The 20,443-nt window shown below is 32.1% G+C and overlaps 1 protein-coding gene across 1 annotated transcript in view; it reads right to left on the reverse strand.

Annotated features, from left to right (window-relative positions):
- Positions 1-20,443, reverse strand: part of CACNA2D1 (calcium voltage-gated channel auxiliary subunit alpha2delta 1) — a 157,839-nt gene that overhangs the window by 105,213 nt on the left and 32,183 nt on the right. The window contains exons 6-7 of the mRNA XM_074195298.1: positions 6,460-6,618; positions 2,047-2,151 (exon numbers count right to left, since the gene is read on the reverse strand). Of these exons, the coding sequence (XP_074051399.1) occupies positions 2,047-2,151; positions 6,460-6,618 (264 nt within the window). The remainder of the gene's footprint in view (positions 1-2,046; positions 2,152-6,459; positions 6,619-20,443) is intronic.

A 20,443-nucleotide genomic window follows, 5' to 3' on the forward strand; every position in this document is an offset into this window, starting at 1 on the left:
AGCAAACCTAACACTATTTTTTAATTTTGATTTCCTTTTTTTAAAAAAAGCATCATTTTTGTTTTGATGTCATAAAATTACCACTTGATTTTTTTTTAATAAGAAATAGTGATTGTAGAGGGCAAATTTTTGCGATTGGAATTTATGTGTTTTGAGTGTTGTTTTATTACAGATGGGATGCATATGTTGGTAGATGGTAGAAGAGACAAAAATGTTTTACAAGTCCACCCAATGTACTAGAATTACTGCCAGTGTGGACAATGCCAGCATACCATTAATCGCACTAGCAACTGATTTTCAAACACTTCGACTTTCACACTGTTTCAATATTACTCCTGACCTCTGTGCTCTGAAAAGGGGAAAGAGATGTATTTGAGGTCTGAATTCAAAGGGAAATTGGTTACATTTACAGACAGCTTCCCAGCAATTATTGCTATTTAAATCCTAAAAATGAATGTAGTATAAATATAACATAATTTTTTTCAAATTTCTTTTTGGAATGTAATAAGTAACAATTTTGCTTTTAAAGAAATTTTTTCCTAATGTCTTCTCATTCTCTTATGTTAGTTCTGTCTCCTAGTATCTTCGTTTTTTGTGTCTTTGTAACTATTACATTTCTCCTTGTTTCCCCATGTCTCTGTATTTTTCCTTGCTTCCCTGACTCTAATCATTTCTTTATTTTGGAGTGTATAGAAATCTGCTGGATAGGGACTACACCTCTGTAGCTTCTCTTCTCAGTAATATCAGAATAGGAGCTAATAGTTCAAACCATTTTACTAAAATATTTGTACCAAATAAATGCCAAGTGGATTTTTGAGAGATGTGAATAAGAATTGAACAAAATGGCTGAACAAGTTGTGATTTATAATTTTACACTATAAGAAATACTGAGCTCACTGACCTGGGAAAAATATGGAAAGGCTTGCAAGAAATAATGAAGAATGAAATAAGCAGAACCAAGATAACATTATATACAGTAATAGCAATGTTGTTTTTAAAACAACTTTGAGCTATTATTAGAAATACTCTAAGAAACTAAAAAGGATATAAGTAGGAAGACTATCTGCATCCAGAGAAATAACTGGCAAATAGAAGTATGGGTATAATGATTTTACATTCAAACATACATATTTGTGTCTCATGGTAGCTATCTCTAGTATGGGGAGGAAAAAAGGAGGAAAAGAATCTGCATGATAACTTTTAAAATAATAGCAAGTATATCATAGTAGATTTCAGTTTCATGTGCAATAATTTTTTATGATATTACTATATTATGGAAATGTTTGCTTTATCCCATAAACTAATTTTTTTTAAATTGCAAATCTAGATTGCTCACTGCTTTTTCATCTTGCTCAATCTGATACCACCTTTCTCTCTAAAGACGGTTTTATCTACTCAATATATAACATATACATTGGTTAGTGTTAATGCATATATTTAAATCATATAATCAAATCTGCATACATATGACTATATATATCATATAATTCATTTATTTATGTATAGCTGTATATATTTATATTTGTCTCCAAGTTAAACTGTAAACTTGGGATGTGTAACTTTTTTCTTTGGATTTTTTTTTTAGGGTTTTTGCTAGGCAAATGGGGTTAAGTGGCTTGCCCAAGGCCACACAGCTAGGTAATTATTAAGTGGCTGAAGTCAGATTTGAATTCAAGTACTCCTGACTCCAAGGCCAGTGCTCTATCCACTGTGCCACCTAGCCGCCCCTTGTCTTTGTATTCTTCAGGACCTAGTGAGTGAGTGCTTAATAAATCATTGCAGAGCAATTGATAAGGATGGCTTGAAAATTATATGGTTGAAGACAAAGCTCATTGAGGGTCACAGATCCATTGAAAATGTGAGAAAAACAATGCTCTACTAGACTATACCACTCAATATATCTCAAATATCAGTTATTTTTAATTCTGGAAATGACTTCTTTTAATTTTTAAGTGAACAATATTTTCCCAACCTACTTTTCGTTCCTACTTTCAACCAAAACCAATTGAATTTTCAAAAAGAAAAATCTGATAAAATGGTACTTACTTTTTTTTCTTTATTGTATTTATTGAAAATCTCCTGGGCTCTCTCTTCACCTCCATCCGTAAATAGCATGATGATCTTATTACAATTGGCTCTAGAAACATTGTACTGTAAAACACATGTAAATCCATTACACTTGATTGTGTTTAGGATAGAAAAGAGTATATAACAAAAGTAACCAACAAGCTAAGATACAACATATCTAATTGTGACTAAAAATATTGGGGAGGGCTTACACATACATGGAAAGAATTAATTCTAAGAGGAATTTTGGTGACCTAAAATATAATAAAAAGAATCAAACCAAGGAAAATAAAAGTTGTTTATAAAGTTTTCAACTTCCACAAATAGAAGGATAGGAAATTGTTACTTATTTATAGACTATACCAAAAAAGAGCTTCTCAGTGTTTCCTTACCTATAAAATCAGAATAATATGTCACACCTATCTCACAGGATTGTTGTGCAATATCAAATAAGTTAACATATAGAAGACTCTTTTGAAAACCTTTAAAAGTAATATGTAAATGACAGTTGTTACCTACTATGCAAAACAACTATAAGGAGCAAATGAAAAATTCAGAGAGCAAATTCAGAGATAAAAACATCTTGGAATAGATGATCATTGAGGTCCCTTCTGTCAAGTTATATGATTCTTTGAAATATGTTCTCTAAACCCTTGAAAACCTTTTTGAATAGCAAATCATTGCTATTGGTATTTATTGACTTGCAATTCACACATTCATTTCTTATCCATCTTTTCTAACTTCACAAAAGTGAAATAACAAAAATTAATCTAAATAAATCTTATAACAACTTTATTACCAGGGTGTGAAGAAAAATAAAAGTTTCCTTAGAAATCAATTTAGATTTATGAGAAAAAGATTGTAAAGAAAGAGATTAAATAACCTTTTTATTTGCTAAAATACTGAGTAGCAAAGAGCTAACCAATTTATTAATTCTGATCTTTTTGAAAAAGAGTTCAATATTCTAGTTTATATACATGTATAATCATTATTACAGTTTGTTTAAAACTTTACCTAAAACTTAGAAGTGTATGCCTATTGGGGGCTCATTCCCCTCTTCCCAATTTGCAAGAGAGAAATACATCTTAATTTCTGCTATAGAAAGAGAACTATGTGAAACTGTTTTCATTAAGTGATATTCCTGTAAGCTAGAATTTTAGTATTGTTTCAGGAATCAATTTTAAGATATGTGCAAAAATGAAACCACTAGTATAAATGCATTTTGCTTTAAAAAAAAGTTTGTCACTTCTAGAATATGGGTAATTTTTTGTGAATGACCGGTTTGTCAATAAAAGAATTATGACTCTATGTTTTCCAAAACACTCCTGTCATAGGTTTATTGATTCCTATAATTCTGCCATTCATTTTTATGGTTTACAACTTTGTTATCTGTTAAATTATCAAAATATATCACTGATATTGGTATGAATATTATCAGATCCTTTTCTGAAAATACCTATTGACTGGCAAAGGGGAAAGGCATTAGGGCAATGGGCACAAGAGTAGGTGCTACATAGATGCTAAACATAAATTCTACCTATAATGCCTGAGATTAGCACCATTTATAACCTTTTGAAGACTAAATTCTCCAGTATATCAGAGTACAATAGTAAAATTAGATGTGTTTTTATTTTTACAATAAGAACCATGTAAAATATTTATGGGTGGTTTATAGACAATTAATTCAAGAGAAGCATTATTATATGAATAAAATTAAAATGAATAGGTAAGTGAAACTCAGGCTGCTAATAGAGTAGAATATTACATCTCTAAAGTAGTATTATTTTAGGGAGTACTACTTGTAGTATTAATTCAAACTGGTATCTAAGGTAATGCCATGGGGATCAGTGATATGCCTATTTCTATGTAACTTCTTCATCATTGATGTGGAAGAGTAGATGCACTGTTTTGGAATACAATTCCCAAACTGCAAGAAATTAAAGATAGCTCAGGGACCAATGAGTATTATAGAAATTCTATCTTACAATGCAAAATGGTAGGAGCATTTGAGAGAATATTATAATGACATTTGACTTGAAAATGACAAACCATGATGATTTAAAGAAATTTCAAAAAATAAAGATATTCCATAACAGAAAAGAGAATGGAAAGAAGAAATTCTGAGATACTGGGAATAACTGAGAACATATTAGAAAAGCATTTGCAAATGATGTGTGCTGACACAAAAGGCCAATATGATTTGGATCCTATATGCAGAGCTAGCAGGTAATGAATCTGGGACTTAATATTTCCTCTCTAGTGAGATTGCTTCTGAACTACTACATTTGGTTTCAGGCACCTCATTACCAGACTATTATAAGCAAAACTAGAGGGAATGCAAAAAGGCAAACCAAAATAATTAAAAGGCTATGACCCAGAAAACTTGATTACTATTTCAGGGCCAAAAATCCCCTACATTTTAAAATACTCTTCCATTCCAAATTTGTTGATAGTTCAAATAAATAACACTGCATTTCTCTTATTTTTTTTTAACACTGAAATCAGTTTACTATTTAAAATCCAAAATACATGAAATGTTGCACATATTTTTACCCTAAATGTTGTTTCTAAATAATGTAGAGCTAAAATAAACTCAACCCATCAGATTTTAGATTTTCTAAAATAATTTTTAACTTTATGATATATTAGCTAATAATTGAATGCCTTTAACTTGGATCAGTATCCATGTTGTTTTTTTTCTTTGGGGGGGAGAAAGATTGAAGGAAAGATAACACCATTGTCACCAATATTCATCATCAAAACAAAAATGATATTATATTATATAGACAGAGCTACAATTATTTTGCTTTTTCTCTGCTAAAAAGAATGATCTTTCCATTTGAAATGATAGCACAAAAAGCTAACAGGGAAATGAAAAAAAATAAGAAAAGGCGTGATATAAGAACATCCAGTTATTCTTATTAATTTAAAGACACGAGGGTTACAGGAACTATATAACAAAAGCAATGATCACAGAGGGCAAAATGAGAAATGAATAGAAGTTGTAAAAAATCAGATTTTGGTTAAGGAAAAAAAAAGAAGTCTTTAGAATCCTTCAAATATTAAGTGGGTTGGCTAAGTGGATAGACTCTGCTATCATAGGATCTTTAAGAAGAGATTAGATGGTCGCTTATTAGTAATTTTGTACAGATGATTCCTCCATGTGGAGATTGGATTAGTTAATCTCTCAGACCATTTTTGTATAGGTTATTTCTCCATTTAGAGACTGGATGAGTTGACCTCTCAGATCTCTTCCAACTGGGAGATCCTCTGATGCCATTTAAGAAGCAAATCATATTGCTAATGTGTATCTTTAATAACAAAATATAATATTTTTTCTTGCTCAACTTATTCTAAAGGCATTATGGACTTGAAGTCCTTTTTTCCATTGAGCATTCACACAGCTTCTCTACTTTTATATTTTCAGTAGCATAAAAAGTATAATACCCCAGTGACCAAAAACAGGATGTTTAAAGCTAAGTCATCTCTAGTTACTGATGCTTGAAAGTAAATGACACCTAAAACACAATGCATAAGTTGAAGAAATATTCTCAAAAGATTCCAGTAAATGCAGTTCAATAAACATTTAGTGAATACCAGTAGTATGAGTGTGTGTGTGTGTGTGTGTGTGTGTGTGTGTGTGTATTTCCCCCTTTTTTTTTTTGCAAGGCAGTGGGGGACTTGTCCAAGTCACACAGCTAGGTAATTATTAAGTGACTAAGTGATCTGAATCCAGGTCCTCCTGATTCCAGGGCTGATGCTCTATTCACTGTGCTACCTAGCTGCCCCTGTAGAGTGTGTGTGTGTGTGTGTGTGTGTGTGTAAGAGAATTAAAAAAACTCAAAGAACTTCTGGATGAATTTCTGCCTAGGTTTATGTTTATCTAACATTCATGTATATCAAACTTACTCATAGGATAATAGATTTAGATCTGGAAGGTATGCCAGAAGCCAACATATTTAAACCTCTTGTTTTGTAGATGAGGACAATGGGGCTCTGAAATGTTGACTTACCTAGGAATTCACAGCTAGTAAGTGACTAAGGCAAGATCTGAACTGATCTGATTCTACTGTTAGCACCATATTCACTATTCACCAAATATCATTCAAGATATATTAATTTGATTTGTAATGCAATTCTAATCTGAGTGGTTGTGATAGGGGAGCAAGCTAAATTACAGAAAATTTCTAAAAGAATTGAAAAAATGTATATCCCAGTTTAAAATGACCATGCTTCTAAAACAAGATAAAGGGGAAAGGTTGCCTTTCTAAAAGTGACTGAAGTAAATGAAATGTAGTATTGGCTTTTGCTCCAGTGACCTACTGAAAATCTGGACATTGACCTTTTTTTCTGTGGTTCAGAAATCATATGAGAAGAGATATGGATACTTACATTTAGTAGCTGCTCAAAAGCAAAACTAAAGCCTTTTTTGTAATCTGTGATGCCTTTAGCAGTGATGTTGTTCACAGCATCTTTCAGCACTTTTTTGTTTCTTACATTAGCTTGGACAAGATGTCGAAAGCAGCTCACATCCTGGGCATTGCTGTTAAACTGAAAGACAAAAATTTATGTATATATGAAAAATAAATTGATGGTTTTCTTTCCATTTTTTCTCTTTTAGATTTCTAAGGACATGGTTCTAGGTTGATTATCTTATCCTTTAAAAGGAACTATAAGTACACAGGCAAATTACAATAGGTATATTAGGTTAAATATGGGTAAACAATGTCTTCATATAAGCTAGATGAATGACATCACTTAACTGAGTTCAGCATTCTCATTTTGCAAATGAGAAAACTGTTTAAGTTCCTATTCAACACTCCATTATATGTCTATGATTCTGTGAAAGCTTAAAAAAAGGAAGACATATAACCAAGGTGTTTGAATATGTAGAATGATATAGGGGAAAATTCAGTTTTTAATTGCCTAATTAAGTGAGGCTTGTTGAGATATTTTCATTCTGGACAACAAGGGAGAGCTTTAAAAAGATCTAAAGATGGATGATTCCAAGAAGTGATGCCAGTTTAGGCACAATCCACAGTTCTGAAATAATCAAATAACAGGACAAGTGAGCCCATCTGGATTTATTAAAAGAGGCAGTATGTTGGACCACAGAGATTGTCAGTGGTGAGCAAACAACGATACTCAGACAGGAGCAAAGGCTTGTGGATTAGGAAAGTGTCAGGTCAAAGAGATGCTTTGGATTTACAGAGAAAGGAGACCTCTGTGACAATAACCTATCATTTTAAGAGAAATAGAATAGTCATGAAAGGATTCAAAAGTGTGCATTTGTAAAAGCTGTAATGAATTGAAGAATTTTTTCTTAAATTCTAACCAAGCTATAAATAGTGGAAAGATATGTGAAGATATTAAAGAAGCTCTGGTCTCAGGACTGACAAGCAAAGCAATCCATTTGCCCCGGGTTACCTGTTAGCAAAAGGGGGCATACTGATTTGTTGGAAGTCATATGTCATTTGTGTCCTGGAGTTCTTCATGTACAAAGGGTATTTCCAAGTGGTGAATTGATCTTTCTGCTTGAATGATTCTGAAGAAAAGCAGCTTGTCATGAGGAGGGAACTCCAGTGACCTGTACTACATGTCTTCACATGGGAGCAACATGATTCATGGAAGCATAGAAGAATAATGCTTGTTAGAAATCTATTTTTTTAATTAATTAAAATGGAAAGGGTCCTTCTGGAATTTTTGTTTATGAAATCTAGAATTTTAATTTACAATATTTTATTTAAATTTTCAATTATATGTCAAATCATATTGGAAATAGAAAAATCTCATAAATAAACTTCATTTATTATACCAATTAAAGCAGTGAATCATAGAGAGATTAGGTAACTTTCACAAGATGACAAAGGCAAAATGAAGCCTATAAAGCAAGGTCTTTCATTCTTACTCCAAATATGTACAAACACATCACATTTTAATTAAAATAAATTTTGCTTTTGATTATCATTCAAATATATTAAGAATATTATCATTTTACCCATTCTTCATATGTCAGTAAGTTACACACATTTCAACCTATCTGTATTAAAATTTATTTTTTTCTTGAAGTATTCTAATCTTTTATTATCAAATCATGGGATCTTAAAATTTGGATATGGAAAAAACTGAAGTTAGGTGGAGTGAATAGAACCCTGAAAAGTTAGAAAGACCTTAGTTCCACTTTGACTTCAGAAACTAGCTATGTGATCTTAGTCAAGTCATTTAACCTCTTGTTTATCTCAGTTTCCATAACTATGAAATGCTGATGATAATAGGGTAATAATAATAATAATAATAATAATAAAAACCCTATTAGGGTTATCTGAATTGAATGAAATAATATTTGAAGAGAGCTCAGTACATGGAAGTCATTATATAAATGCTAATTGTGATGGTGAGGAGGAGGAGGAGGAAGTGGATGTGCTCATTTCCCTCTTTTAACAGATGAAGAAACTGAGGCTCAGAGAAGTTAAGGTGACTTTTCAGTGGTCACACAATGAATAGAAGTCCATAGAGAATGATTTAAAGAAAGGAAATGTTCAAACTCCACCTGAACCAAAATATAAACTATAGCAAGAACTGCATATGTAGAATAGCTTATGGAATTATGCCCTCAGATTCTTATTGCTTCTTGAAATTCAAATGCATTTGAAAGAAGATAAATAGATATTTCTAAGATAATTTGATAAAGTAAACAATTTTTTTCCATTGGAGACATCTTAAAAATGTATTTTGACTGCAGCTCCATAGTCTCAGTGTTATTTATGCAATAAGTCAACATATGAATACATTCATTTGATTCTTTTGTCATTTTTTGTTTATATTAATGTGTTATAGAAATAGGCAATATAAAATGTCAATGATATAAAATAATGTTTTCAGTTCCTTGTTCCTCACTTCTAAAAATGCTAATATCCTAAAATGATTTTCTTAAATGTATAATTTTTGGAAATTTTAGCACCAAACAATAACAAAATCAATTAAACTTGAATCTGCAACTAACAAAACTTTTTAAAAGGCTTGTAACACAAAATTATCTATAGCAATTATTACCTTACTCTTTTTCCTTCCATCATCTGTATTCATTCAACACTATGTGAATATATATTTTCTCTCCCTCCCTCTCTCTCTCTCTGACTTTTCATATAGGCCTTTCTTTGTGTCACATTATTTTACACATATTTTCCCCAATTTTCTTTATTCTTTATTCATTAACTACAACACAATAGTCCAAATTATTGATACTTGTTGGTTTTTCCTTATTTAAATGTTTCCCCTTGTTTTTGCTATATAATTCAGCCATTCTAAATTTTTTTGTTTTGCATCTGAGTTGCCCTAAAAGTCTTTGAAAATTTAATCTCAAACCTAAGACCACCCCAAAATATATTGCACTCCCCTTAACCAAAGTGAGCCTTGCATTGGGTATTTAGTAGTAGAATAAGAATAACAAAAAAGAGCTATTTGCATGGGATTGCCATAAAACCTGAAAATTGAGGATATCCATCTCCAGATTGTCTTTATTATTTCACGGCAGGAAGATCAAAACAGATGTATATGAAAACTGAGGACTAGAAATATAAGGATGTCATTGAAGCAAAGGCCTTATATATTTTTGGGGGTCAAATTTGGCTTTGATAAATTATAAACAGAGATTATATTTAAAAAATTTCTGTCTTCATATAGAATTATCTAAGATCAAAGTTTGTTTGCTTTTATAATGATTTAATCTGATTGAATCTTTGTAGTGAAAAAAATCATTTCAACAAGGCTCAAAATTTCATTGTTCAGAATTTTTTTGCAAATAAAATTTCTATATTATACATTTGCAGCAATCTTCTCCTCACAGTGGGATTTCAAGTCATGATCAAGAAAAAACTAGACAGTATTAGAAATAATAAAGAATTATTATATGATGTTATATAAAGATGTAAGGGTTAGAGAAAAGACCTATGACTTCATTGACATAGAGAACTCTCAGAATAAGAAACTCCTTCTACATATGAATGTTGGCACCTTTTCTGCAAATTGTAGTCTTAGACAGTTGCGCCTAGGTGCAACTAGGGTCCTGAAATGTTAACTTACTTGCCCAGAGTCATAAGACCAGTATATGTCAGTGAGGGAACATCTTTATGGTTTCAAGACCAACTTTCTCTCCACTCTGCCCCATTTCCTTGGACATGGTATAAAAATAATTAAAATGCTATAATTTAAGATAGGCTTGATATCAGGAAGAATCATCTTCCCAAGTTCAAATCTAATCTTTGACCTTTGCTATCTATATGATCCTGGTCAAGTCGTAATTTCATTTACCTTAATTTCCTCATCTGTATAATAAACTGGAAAAGGAAATGACAAACCACTGTAGTATCTTTGCCAAGAAAACACCAAATGGGGTCATGAAGAGTCAGACATCACTCAATAACAATAATAAAAGTATTATATGGGTGGGGGGGTGACTTTCTTGTCTTTCACATTCAAGGTAATATTCCAGAACATCTGCTTTCACACACGTGAGATCAATCCTTTTGTTTTTTTGACTGAACTGGAAAGATATACAAGTATAGCATTGCCAACAATTTAAATATCTTAAGACTTTCTCATTCCTTAATGAGAAAATGTTTTGCAATAAATCTTTATATATATATATATATTTATTATTTATATATATATATATTTAGCCTGCTTATATATTGTTTATACATAGTTATTTTTATGTCTTCCCCAATAGACTCTATGTTCGCACATAGAAAGGACTTTTTTAAAACTTTGTGTGGCACAGAAGAAACACTTAAAATGTGGTTATATTTCAATTTACCATAATAAATTCATTGAAAAAGAAAAAAATCAATTTTGTCTTATTATTGGGATGCTTATATTCTTAAGGTGCTTTCATTAGCTTTGTTATCTTGTTTTCCCCCCATCAGCCTTTCAACATGGATTAGATATGTTTAATTTAGATACTGCTTTTATGGTAATTTACATAAGTCCTTATTTAATGAAAAAAAATTGGTCTATATCTAAATTTATCTGATTGAAAGGTGCTTAAATTGTGCTTTTCTTTTCTGGCTTTGTCTATAGTATGTACATTGAACTCAAACAATAACATATGAGACTAATAAATAAAAGTTTAAATGTAATTATGTATCTACTTTATTACATAATATTATTTTTTAAAAATGTCAAAATTTTAGAGAACACATTGCAATGTCAGAAATATAATCTTAAATGTTTTCTCATCCATTATATAGTCAGGAATAAAAAGAACCATAAGCACAGACCAATTTTTGACCACAAGATGGCACTGCAGGAAAAAACAAAATGTCCAAGATATGGAACATACTGAAGGTGTGCATAATTTTCCAGTGTTGTACCCTTTTCCAAGAAAATGTCAAGCAATGTAAATTTTTATGAATGTCACACATTTCTTTCATTTAAACTCAAATTACTTTTTAGTATGCCTCCTTTCTTATGCCTTCACTAAATTCAAAATACTTTAGAATACTTCTGCTATAAACCATAGGAGATTAAGAAGACAATTTTATTTAGGAAATACATGGATATTTTAAGACACTTGCACCTATACATGTCCACATTGGCAATCAGAAAAAAGGCAAATTACCCTTTTTTAAAATGCCAATAGGATTTCATTTTGAAGTTTAATCTAGATCTGTATTTTTAATCACTGTAAGAATTTTCACAATATTAAAAACTGGCTCCAAAAATCCATTTGGGTTATTCTTAGATAACTTTGTTGAAATCTCCTTGAGAGTCTTCCTGACTCCAGATCCTTGTAAGCACTTCATTTTGCTTTCTCTCCTCGGCTAAAAATAGACAATTTTTTTTCTTATACTTCATAGCTTAGGAGAAACTGGATGTGTAACTCAGTCTTACAGCACAAATACTATTGAAAATGGATTTTATCTGTTGAATACTTAAGGCAAAGAATATTAACCAGATTAAATAACAATAAGAAATGAAGATTTTTAAAAAATCAGCTAGCACAATGAAAACCATATATGGATATATATTGGTGCTGACTTTTCAACTAAGAATTGTTGCTACTCATTTAACCTCAAAACTACCTACATGTTAATATAATAGAATTCTTCTGTGGCATCATGTTCAGAGATGACCTTATAAAATACCATAGAGAACAAATAAGGACTTAAGAGCAAAACAATTTTGGGAAGTATAGGAAAGGATACTATGCACATGTCAGCAAATGGAACTATCTTTTAAGTGAAATAAATGTTGGACATGGAAACAAAAGATCTATGTTACAATCTAAAGTTAGCAAATTAATACATTTGTAATGTTGGGCAAGTGGCTTTCATGGACTTCAGTTTTCTCATAATTTCCAACATTCATTCTGTCTCTGATGCTCTATAATTTCATAACCTATGACCAGAGGTATATAAAATGGACCTAAACTACAGCAAGAAGGATTTAAAGATGTAAGAAGAATTGTATGGTAATGACGATTGTAAAACATTGTTGTTGTTCATTCATTTCAGTTGTGTCCAACTCTTCATAACACCTTATTTGGGAATGTCTTGGCAAAGATACTGGAGTAGTTTGCCATTTCCTTCTTCAAATCATTTTACAGATGAGGAAACTGAGACAGTTAAATAATTTGTTCAGGGTCACACAGCTGGTAAATATCTGAGGCCATATTTGAACTCAGGGTAACATGATTCCAACTCAAATGCTTTATCAGAGTGCCACCTATCTGCTGGAAAATATTGTTATGACTTTAAAAAAGTGCTGTTCCTTATGAGGAAAATATTTATAAACCATTGTCATGAGTATAATGATCCTATTAGTAGTCTTTGAAAGAGAGCAATGGAATGTACTGGGGAGAGTTGGAGTATGTCAGTAGAAGTAATGAACATGAAAGGTCATTTTCTTCTTTTTTCAGCTGAAAGAGTGTGTATAATCACTCAAACTTGTCTTTAAGAAGACACAGAATCATAGAATCAGAATTTAGTGCTGGAACTGATATAAGAGGTCATCAGATCTAAACCCCTCACATTTCCAGATATGAAACCATCTTATCAAAACATGAAATTTATAATGGAGAATAATATGAATTCAAACTAGAAAGAACTTTTTTAGCCAAATTATGAAGGTTTTTCAAATGCCAAACAAAGGTAATTTCATTTTATCCTTCATTGGCATTGTGACTAGTTACTGAAGCTTTTAGAGGAGAATGATGTGATCAGACCTATGCTTTAAGAATGTCAATAATGCTTTTTTCAGAAAATGACCAGGATGCACTGCCCATGGAGACAAATTAGGACGTTATTTCAGTAGTCTGAAGGAGAGGTGATAAAAATATAAATAAGGATAGTTAGGCTGGGGAGAAAGAAAGAGGGGAAATATTGCAAGGATAAAATCAACAAGATTTGGCAGTTGACTGGATATGTGAGATAATTGCGAAGAGTCAGGGAATAAGTCCTTTATGAACTTGAGTGAATGGGATAATGGTGGTACCATGAATAGAAAGAGAAATTTGGAGTAGGGTTGGGGGGCAAAGATAATAAATTTAATTTTGGACATGTTAAGTGGAAGATGCTTCTGGAAAAATTAGATGGAAATGTCCTATGTACAGTTAGAGATGCAAAACTGAAGCTAAAGAGAAAACTAAGGACTAGCTATAGAAGATTCTGGAGATATCTGCAAAAACCTAATAGAGAACTGCATAGGAGATTTTGATATTATCAAGAGAGAGTATAAAGAGAAAAGTAGAGAGATTTCAATGAGTAGGAATATGATGAGGTGTATGAGAAAAGCAGAGATACAAGAAAGGTGTGGACTGAGAGGGTAGAGGCAGGAAGACCTGTCATAAGGCTACTGAAGGAGTGTGGGTGGGTGGTAATAAAAGCCTAGACTCCATGGTATTCTGGGGGAAGGGGAAAACTTGAGATAGACTCACTAGAAAGAAGGCCTTGGTTAACTTGCTGGTATATAAAATTAGTAAAGTCAAGTTATAGTAGAAAATAACACCAAGATTTAGAATGGGATGGGGAAATGGGAGAGAATGGATGAATAAAATTAGAAATAGTGGGTTTGGGGGAAATGAGCTCTGTTTGGGGTATTAAATTGAGATAGTGATGGGAAAGCCAAGTAGAAAAGTCCTAAAGTCAATTGGAGATCAGGGTCAGGAGCACTGAAGGGACTTCAAGGCTGGGAGATACTGGTTTGAGAATCATTTCCTCAAAGGTGATAATTGGAATCATGAAGTAAATGAGATTGTTAAAGGAACAAGTAAAGGGTCAAGGACAGATTAATATTAGGATGTCAACAAGAAGAGATGGACTTAGAATTTCTTTATGTGCTCATAATTTTGAATTATTGCATCTTTCTGTATAGCTTATGATCCATAAACCTGTTCTTTGTCTTATACTTTCACCCTTCAGTTATTTCTCTGACTGTATTTACTGGCTACTTTCCCTTATCTTATTCTCTTGTCAACAATATAATTCTACACTATCTTATGCATTCAAATCGCTTATCCCCTTGTCTTATTACTGATAATTGCAAAGACTAAGTTTGGATTCCTCCTAGTATCTGCCTTCTTCATTCCTATTTACATGCTCCTAAATAGAACTGGACAAAAAGAAGAAAACTGTGCTGATTGGTTCTAATGTAAATTTTTAATCCATTTCCTCACTTTATACTCATAGCAAACTCTGTACCTTAGCACAGTATTTGGCACATAAAGGATGCTTAATCTTTATTGCTTAATGGTTTGACTGATTTGGGTCCTTGGCAAGATAATCCTTTTTCAACTAATTTCAATTCCCTAATTATCCTAATTGGGGCTCTTTCTATTTGTGCTATTCCTCCTTTATCCTCCCATAGTAACTGATGTGTAGTTATTGAAAAATGGAAAGGGGCAATGGAAAATAAGTAGATTTAAGATGCATGGAAGAAAAGGAAGAACGACTATTGGAACACAGTCCAACAGAAGGGAATGGTATCCAGGCTCCAAGCAAATCGATCAAATTCAGTATCTTTTCTTTTGTGACCAGAGAGGAGAGATGGTATGTTGAGAAGGTTTGTGTAATGGAAGAGAATCAATATATCTTTTAGTGACTGATGAAGTCTTTAGCACAAAACCAAAGACATTTGTGACACATTTCAGAAGAGAATGGTGGATATAGGGAATGGAGTAGGTCTTTAAGAATCACCTGAAAATGTGATCTGGATTTTTGGGCCAAGACTTAAGACACAGTAATGTTGGGTTGTTGGTCAGAGATGGAGTAACTCTAATAAAAGTCAGTAAAAACATATTTGCTTAGAAATGTGCAAATCTAATGAAGAAGGTTTTAAATGGAAATGGAGGGGGGGAAAAGAGAAAATTGCCTACAAATAGCCACTAAACTTGGTACCACAGAGATGGTGGGTATAACATAGAAAAAGGATATTAGGCCAAATATACATAAAGTTTATATATATATATAATATGTATATATTTTTTACCCACATGTTTTTACATATATATATACATGAAAAATATATAGGAAAATCTCCAAATTGAGGGACAGTAATAAAATTTTATGGCTATGCAGCCATATGTATTAAATGTCTATGTGAAAATACAAAGGGTATTGAGAAATGTAAAGTCAATTTAAGATCATAATTCAAGGTAGCAAATTTTACTTCATAGATATGACAGATTTTATGGAATAAGTGACCATCATTATAGGTTCTAAGAATATTTCCATTCTCTCATAATCTACCATGAATATAAGATTTCCAACTTTCCTATATATTTAATTCCTAAGTAGTTTGAAAGTCTTTAGTGTACCATGTACTTAAAGTAAAACATTTAAGATGCTTGTCAACACCTTCATTGTTATGTATTTGGAAAATCATTAAGTTATCATCTAACCATTTCTTCTCTAAGTTAAATATCTTCCATTTCTTTACTTTGTCATCAAAGTTCATTTAATTTATTCTTTTCATCATAGCTTATATTATCTTAATATCACTTTTAAAATGCATAGAATAAAAAATGACTCAATCCAAAAAAGGGCAATATTTAAGGAGAGGAGTAAGAATGTTTTCCTCTTTCATTCAAAGTCCTAGGTGAGATGGTTCCAAGTTGGGCAGTCTTATTAAAGGAACCTATTAACTTTTTTAAAATAATGGCTTCTATTAGTAGTAACATCATCTGTACAATAGGAAGGAAAGAATGTGATGGATGCTATAATTAGTCACAAAGCATATTTTAATTTGGAATGTATTGGAACTTAAATTTCAAATGTTATTTTATTTTATTTTTTCAATTACATGCAAAGATAATTTTCAACATTCATCTTTTGGTAAATTTTGATTTCCACATTTTTCTTCTTTCCTCCCTTCCCTCCCCTGTGAGCAATCTTATATAGATTATATTTGCACAGTTATGTTTTACATATTTCCATATTAGTCATGCTGTGGCACTTAAATTTCAAAGTATGTAGTTCCTCACCCAGATCCAATTGACTTTCAAGTTAAGATATCCTCCTGATCTCATTGGTCCTCTTCAAGAGGATACAATAATGTGAGCTTAATATTCTGGAGAATTTATTTCTAAGTGCCAGAAAGGATGAACTGTACATTGTAAAGAAAGCTTCAGATAAACTGGAGAGATTGTCTAGTTTATCAGATCTTCTTCCTCCAGCCTACCATACCACACCCAGAAATGCTTCTCCAGCAGATTTTTTTAATAGGTTTTTACAAGGCAAACAGGGTTAAATGGCTTGCCAAGGCCACACAGTTAGGTAATTAAGTGTCTGAGACTGGATTTGAACCCAGGTACTGTTCTTTATTCACTGCTCCACCTAGCCGCCCCTTCTCCAGCAGATTTGCAACACAAACTGGAAAACTAAAAGTTTTGTATTTGTTTTTCCGTTCCTTCCTCTGGGTTATAGTGAGAACAATTAATTACTTTTGGTCTTCTGAAAAACTGCTTAGTAAACAAATGGCAGGTTGTGAATTGTGTTGACCTTATAACCTATACTGCTTAATCAGATTTATAATTTTGAAATTTTAAATAATTTTGAAGGGATATTTACTGAGGATAATCCTTAATTCTGAAAATGTTCTTTAATAAAAATTGTTTAGATGTTATCTTTTGGTAACAAAATGAATAAAGCATTGGGCTTGGGAGTTAGGAAGTTATAAGTTTGAATCCTGAAACTCATGAGCCATGTGATCATAGACAGGTCATTTTATCTTCTTCAGCTTCATCTTTCTTAACTTTAAGTTGAGAAGGTAGGTCTAAATGACCTCTGAAGTACCTTCTAAATCTATGGTCTTATGGATAGTAACACCACTAAGAGATCTAACCTTTGCTGCTAGCTCTTCAGTCTACTCTAACCCTAAGATTTTTTTCTGCTCATGTTATATTCTTCAATTTCTTCTGAGCAATTTTATACTTAAGAGTGAATACTGACTCTTGATTTTATAGAAATTTATCGAATTGACTGAAATTCATCTTAGGTTTCCTGAGTGGTTGAAACTTTGTCTTTACACTACCACTACATGCTAGAGAACAAAATGTCAAACCATCCCAAGTATCTTTGCCAAGAAGGTTCCATCAGGATCCTGAAGATTTGGATATGACTAAAAATGATTTAACAACAACATTTTCTTACTCTCTTCCTCAAATCCAGAGTCATCCTATGAAGCAAGAGCTGAATGGATAACATCTTGGAAGAGAGGATTGGTGAACATATTGGACTGGATGTTCTCTGAAGTTCTTTCCAACTCTGAGAGACTATGAACTGGTCAATCATACTTTAGCAAGAAAATTAAAAGGGAAGAATCTTGGAGGCAGAACATATCAGGATGGTTTTTCTTTGTTTTAGTGTTTACTACTCAAGCAACCAACAGTTGATGTAATGAATAGGAGGTGAAAAGGAAATTGAATAGGAGTAGGTGAGTCCCTTAGAAATACATTTTCTGCTTTTAAATAGATTAGAAGTTAGAGTTTATGAAGGTAGAAAATATTAAAGGCCTCTAGAGGCTATATCCTTACTACTTTTAATATTTATTTTATATTTAAATTTGCAGAAACTATTGCATATCTCCAGAGAATTCTTTATGCATACATAATAGAAATCTATTATTCTTCCAACTGATTAAGTCATTTATAAGCAAAATAATGCTTTTTCAGATAGATGTATGGATATGGGTCAGGCCAACTGGGCTACAAAGGACTTTGAAACAATGATGTTTTTCTTTCTTACTTTGGCTATCTGTAAGTGTCAAAGCAATGATTTAGAGCTAGAAAGGGAATTCTTTTTCTTTAGGCATACCTATGGCACAAATACATTTTGCCACTTACCTACTCGAAATTATTATATCACATTATAATACAAACAATTGGGATTTGACCTACCAGTTTGTGAGGGAAAACATAATTTTTAAATTTTTTTCAAAGTATAATTAAAAAGTCTTATTTGTCACTATTGTAGTTATTGTTTAGCAGTCTGGCATCTGGGAAATACTTGGGGGACACTTTGTGGTAAAAGCAGTTTCAGTTTGATATGCCAACAATATTTTCTAGAACATTATGGATATGACATTTTTCATCTGCCACTATTTCTAGGCAAATTTCCGAGGTTGTGTTATTGTAATGATATCAAAATTCCATAGTACAAAGTTGCTCCTAAATTACCTAGAGAGGTTATGATATCTCACATTTATTTTCTGTTTAGGGGTTTGTTCAGATATTGTATAATATTAGAATGAATGACTAAAAAGCCCTATAGGGCTGACCTTTTACAAAGTGATTTTTAACGAGTTCATATTTGCCTTTCATCTTCCACAGGTCAGTAATAGAGCTCTCCTAAACCCTCAGCCTACCCACAATCATAAACAAATTATACTCTCTCGTGTCAACATTTGAAACATAGTCTGTAAATCAGAGCATGCTGGTATCGAATTGCTGCCCTATCATCTGCCATTTGCTGCTATCAAAGCATATAACTGGATTAGTGGGAAAACAGCTATATTACTCTTACATTTAAGCTTTTTTGAACAGTAGGCTCTCTTTTGGCAACAAAGCCCAGCCCTGGAGACAGAAGAAAAGCATATCCAGGAGGAGAATGATAGAGCAGTAACCCTGATAGCAGTTATGGGTTTATATAGAGCATGACAATCATTCTCCTTAGAATAAATAAGAAATTTTAAAATATAAAACCAGTGGCAAATAGCCAATTGGAATTTCTGCCTGTGGTTCACAAGAATCTCTGGGTGAATTTTTATATGACTGATTAAATTGTACTGTCACTTCTTAGGAATGATTGACAGGCATTTAAATCCCTACATCTCAGGTGTGAGTATGAAGAGTGATACATAAGGGTTTTCCGGGACAGCTTGCTGAAAGAGCTAAGTGGAAGAGAAACCCTCAGGTTAATTCAGCACCTCATTACCAAGGCACTACTGTAGCATGAAAAATCTGAAGCCATATTGTTGGTTTCCTGATACAACCAAATTCTGAAGGGAATGGGTAAAAATTACCTTTTACAGTCTTGAGTTTTAAATCTCCAGTTTCATAAAATTCTATTCTAGCAGAGACTATTGTGATGATTAAATGATGGAAATTATGACATGCCAAAATGTAAAAGCATCCAGAATTCTTTTCTAGAGACAGTTTTTGACCTTTCTTTTTGAAAGATTTTAAATGTTTTTTTCAGCATCTGTAAATGTTTCAATCTACTGTTATTCCCAATTAAAGCAAAGAATATCATATGGCTAAGCCTACGGGTTTATTTTTAAAATTCAAAATAATTTCCAGCACACAATTATAAAAAGAATCTTTTTTTTGTTTAAATACATTAATCCACATAATTTTCAAAACAGTGATATGTGGTGATTAAGAGAAAGAAAAATGTCAGTTAAAGTCATGGCTGCCAAGTAGGTTGCCTTGATATTGGTTAAACCCTTTGCAAATAAACTGATGGTTATTTTAATGTTATAGTAAGATCCACAATGAACATAAATAAATGACATTTTATCTTAGTTCAATGTCAGTTGAAACAATGACTGTTTCTTGATTACTGATTCAGAATCACAGAATCTCAGAGTTATCAGAGATTGCAGAGATTATCTAGTCTAACTCATACCTGAAGAGAAATAATCTCTTATGCACCTCTCTGTTAGCTATCCTTCAGCCTACTACTGTCAGAATGTACATAGGGCAAAATCTACAAGGGGTGAAGAATACACACACATACACACATACACACACATATATTACTGTATTTATTCCTTATAACTAGGTATTTCACATTTACAAATTGGAGGGGTTTATGCAATCTCCTTTTGCATACCAAAAAACTCCCACCAAATTACACATATTTTAATGACTCCAAAGACA

The sequence above is a fragment of the Macrotis lagotis genome, chromosome 7 (assembly GCF_037893015.1).
Source record: "Macrotis lagotis isolate mMagLag1 chromosome 7, bilby.v1.9.chrom.fasta, whole genome shotgun sequence".
NCBI classification, from domain to species: domain Eukaryota; kingdom Metazoa; phylum Chordata; class Mammalia; order Peramelemorphia; family Peramelidae; genus Macrotis; species Macrotis lagotis.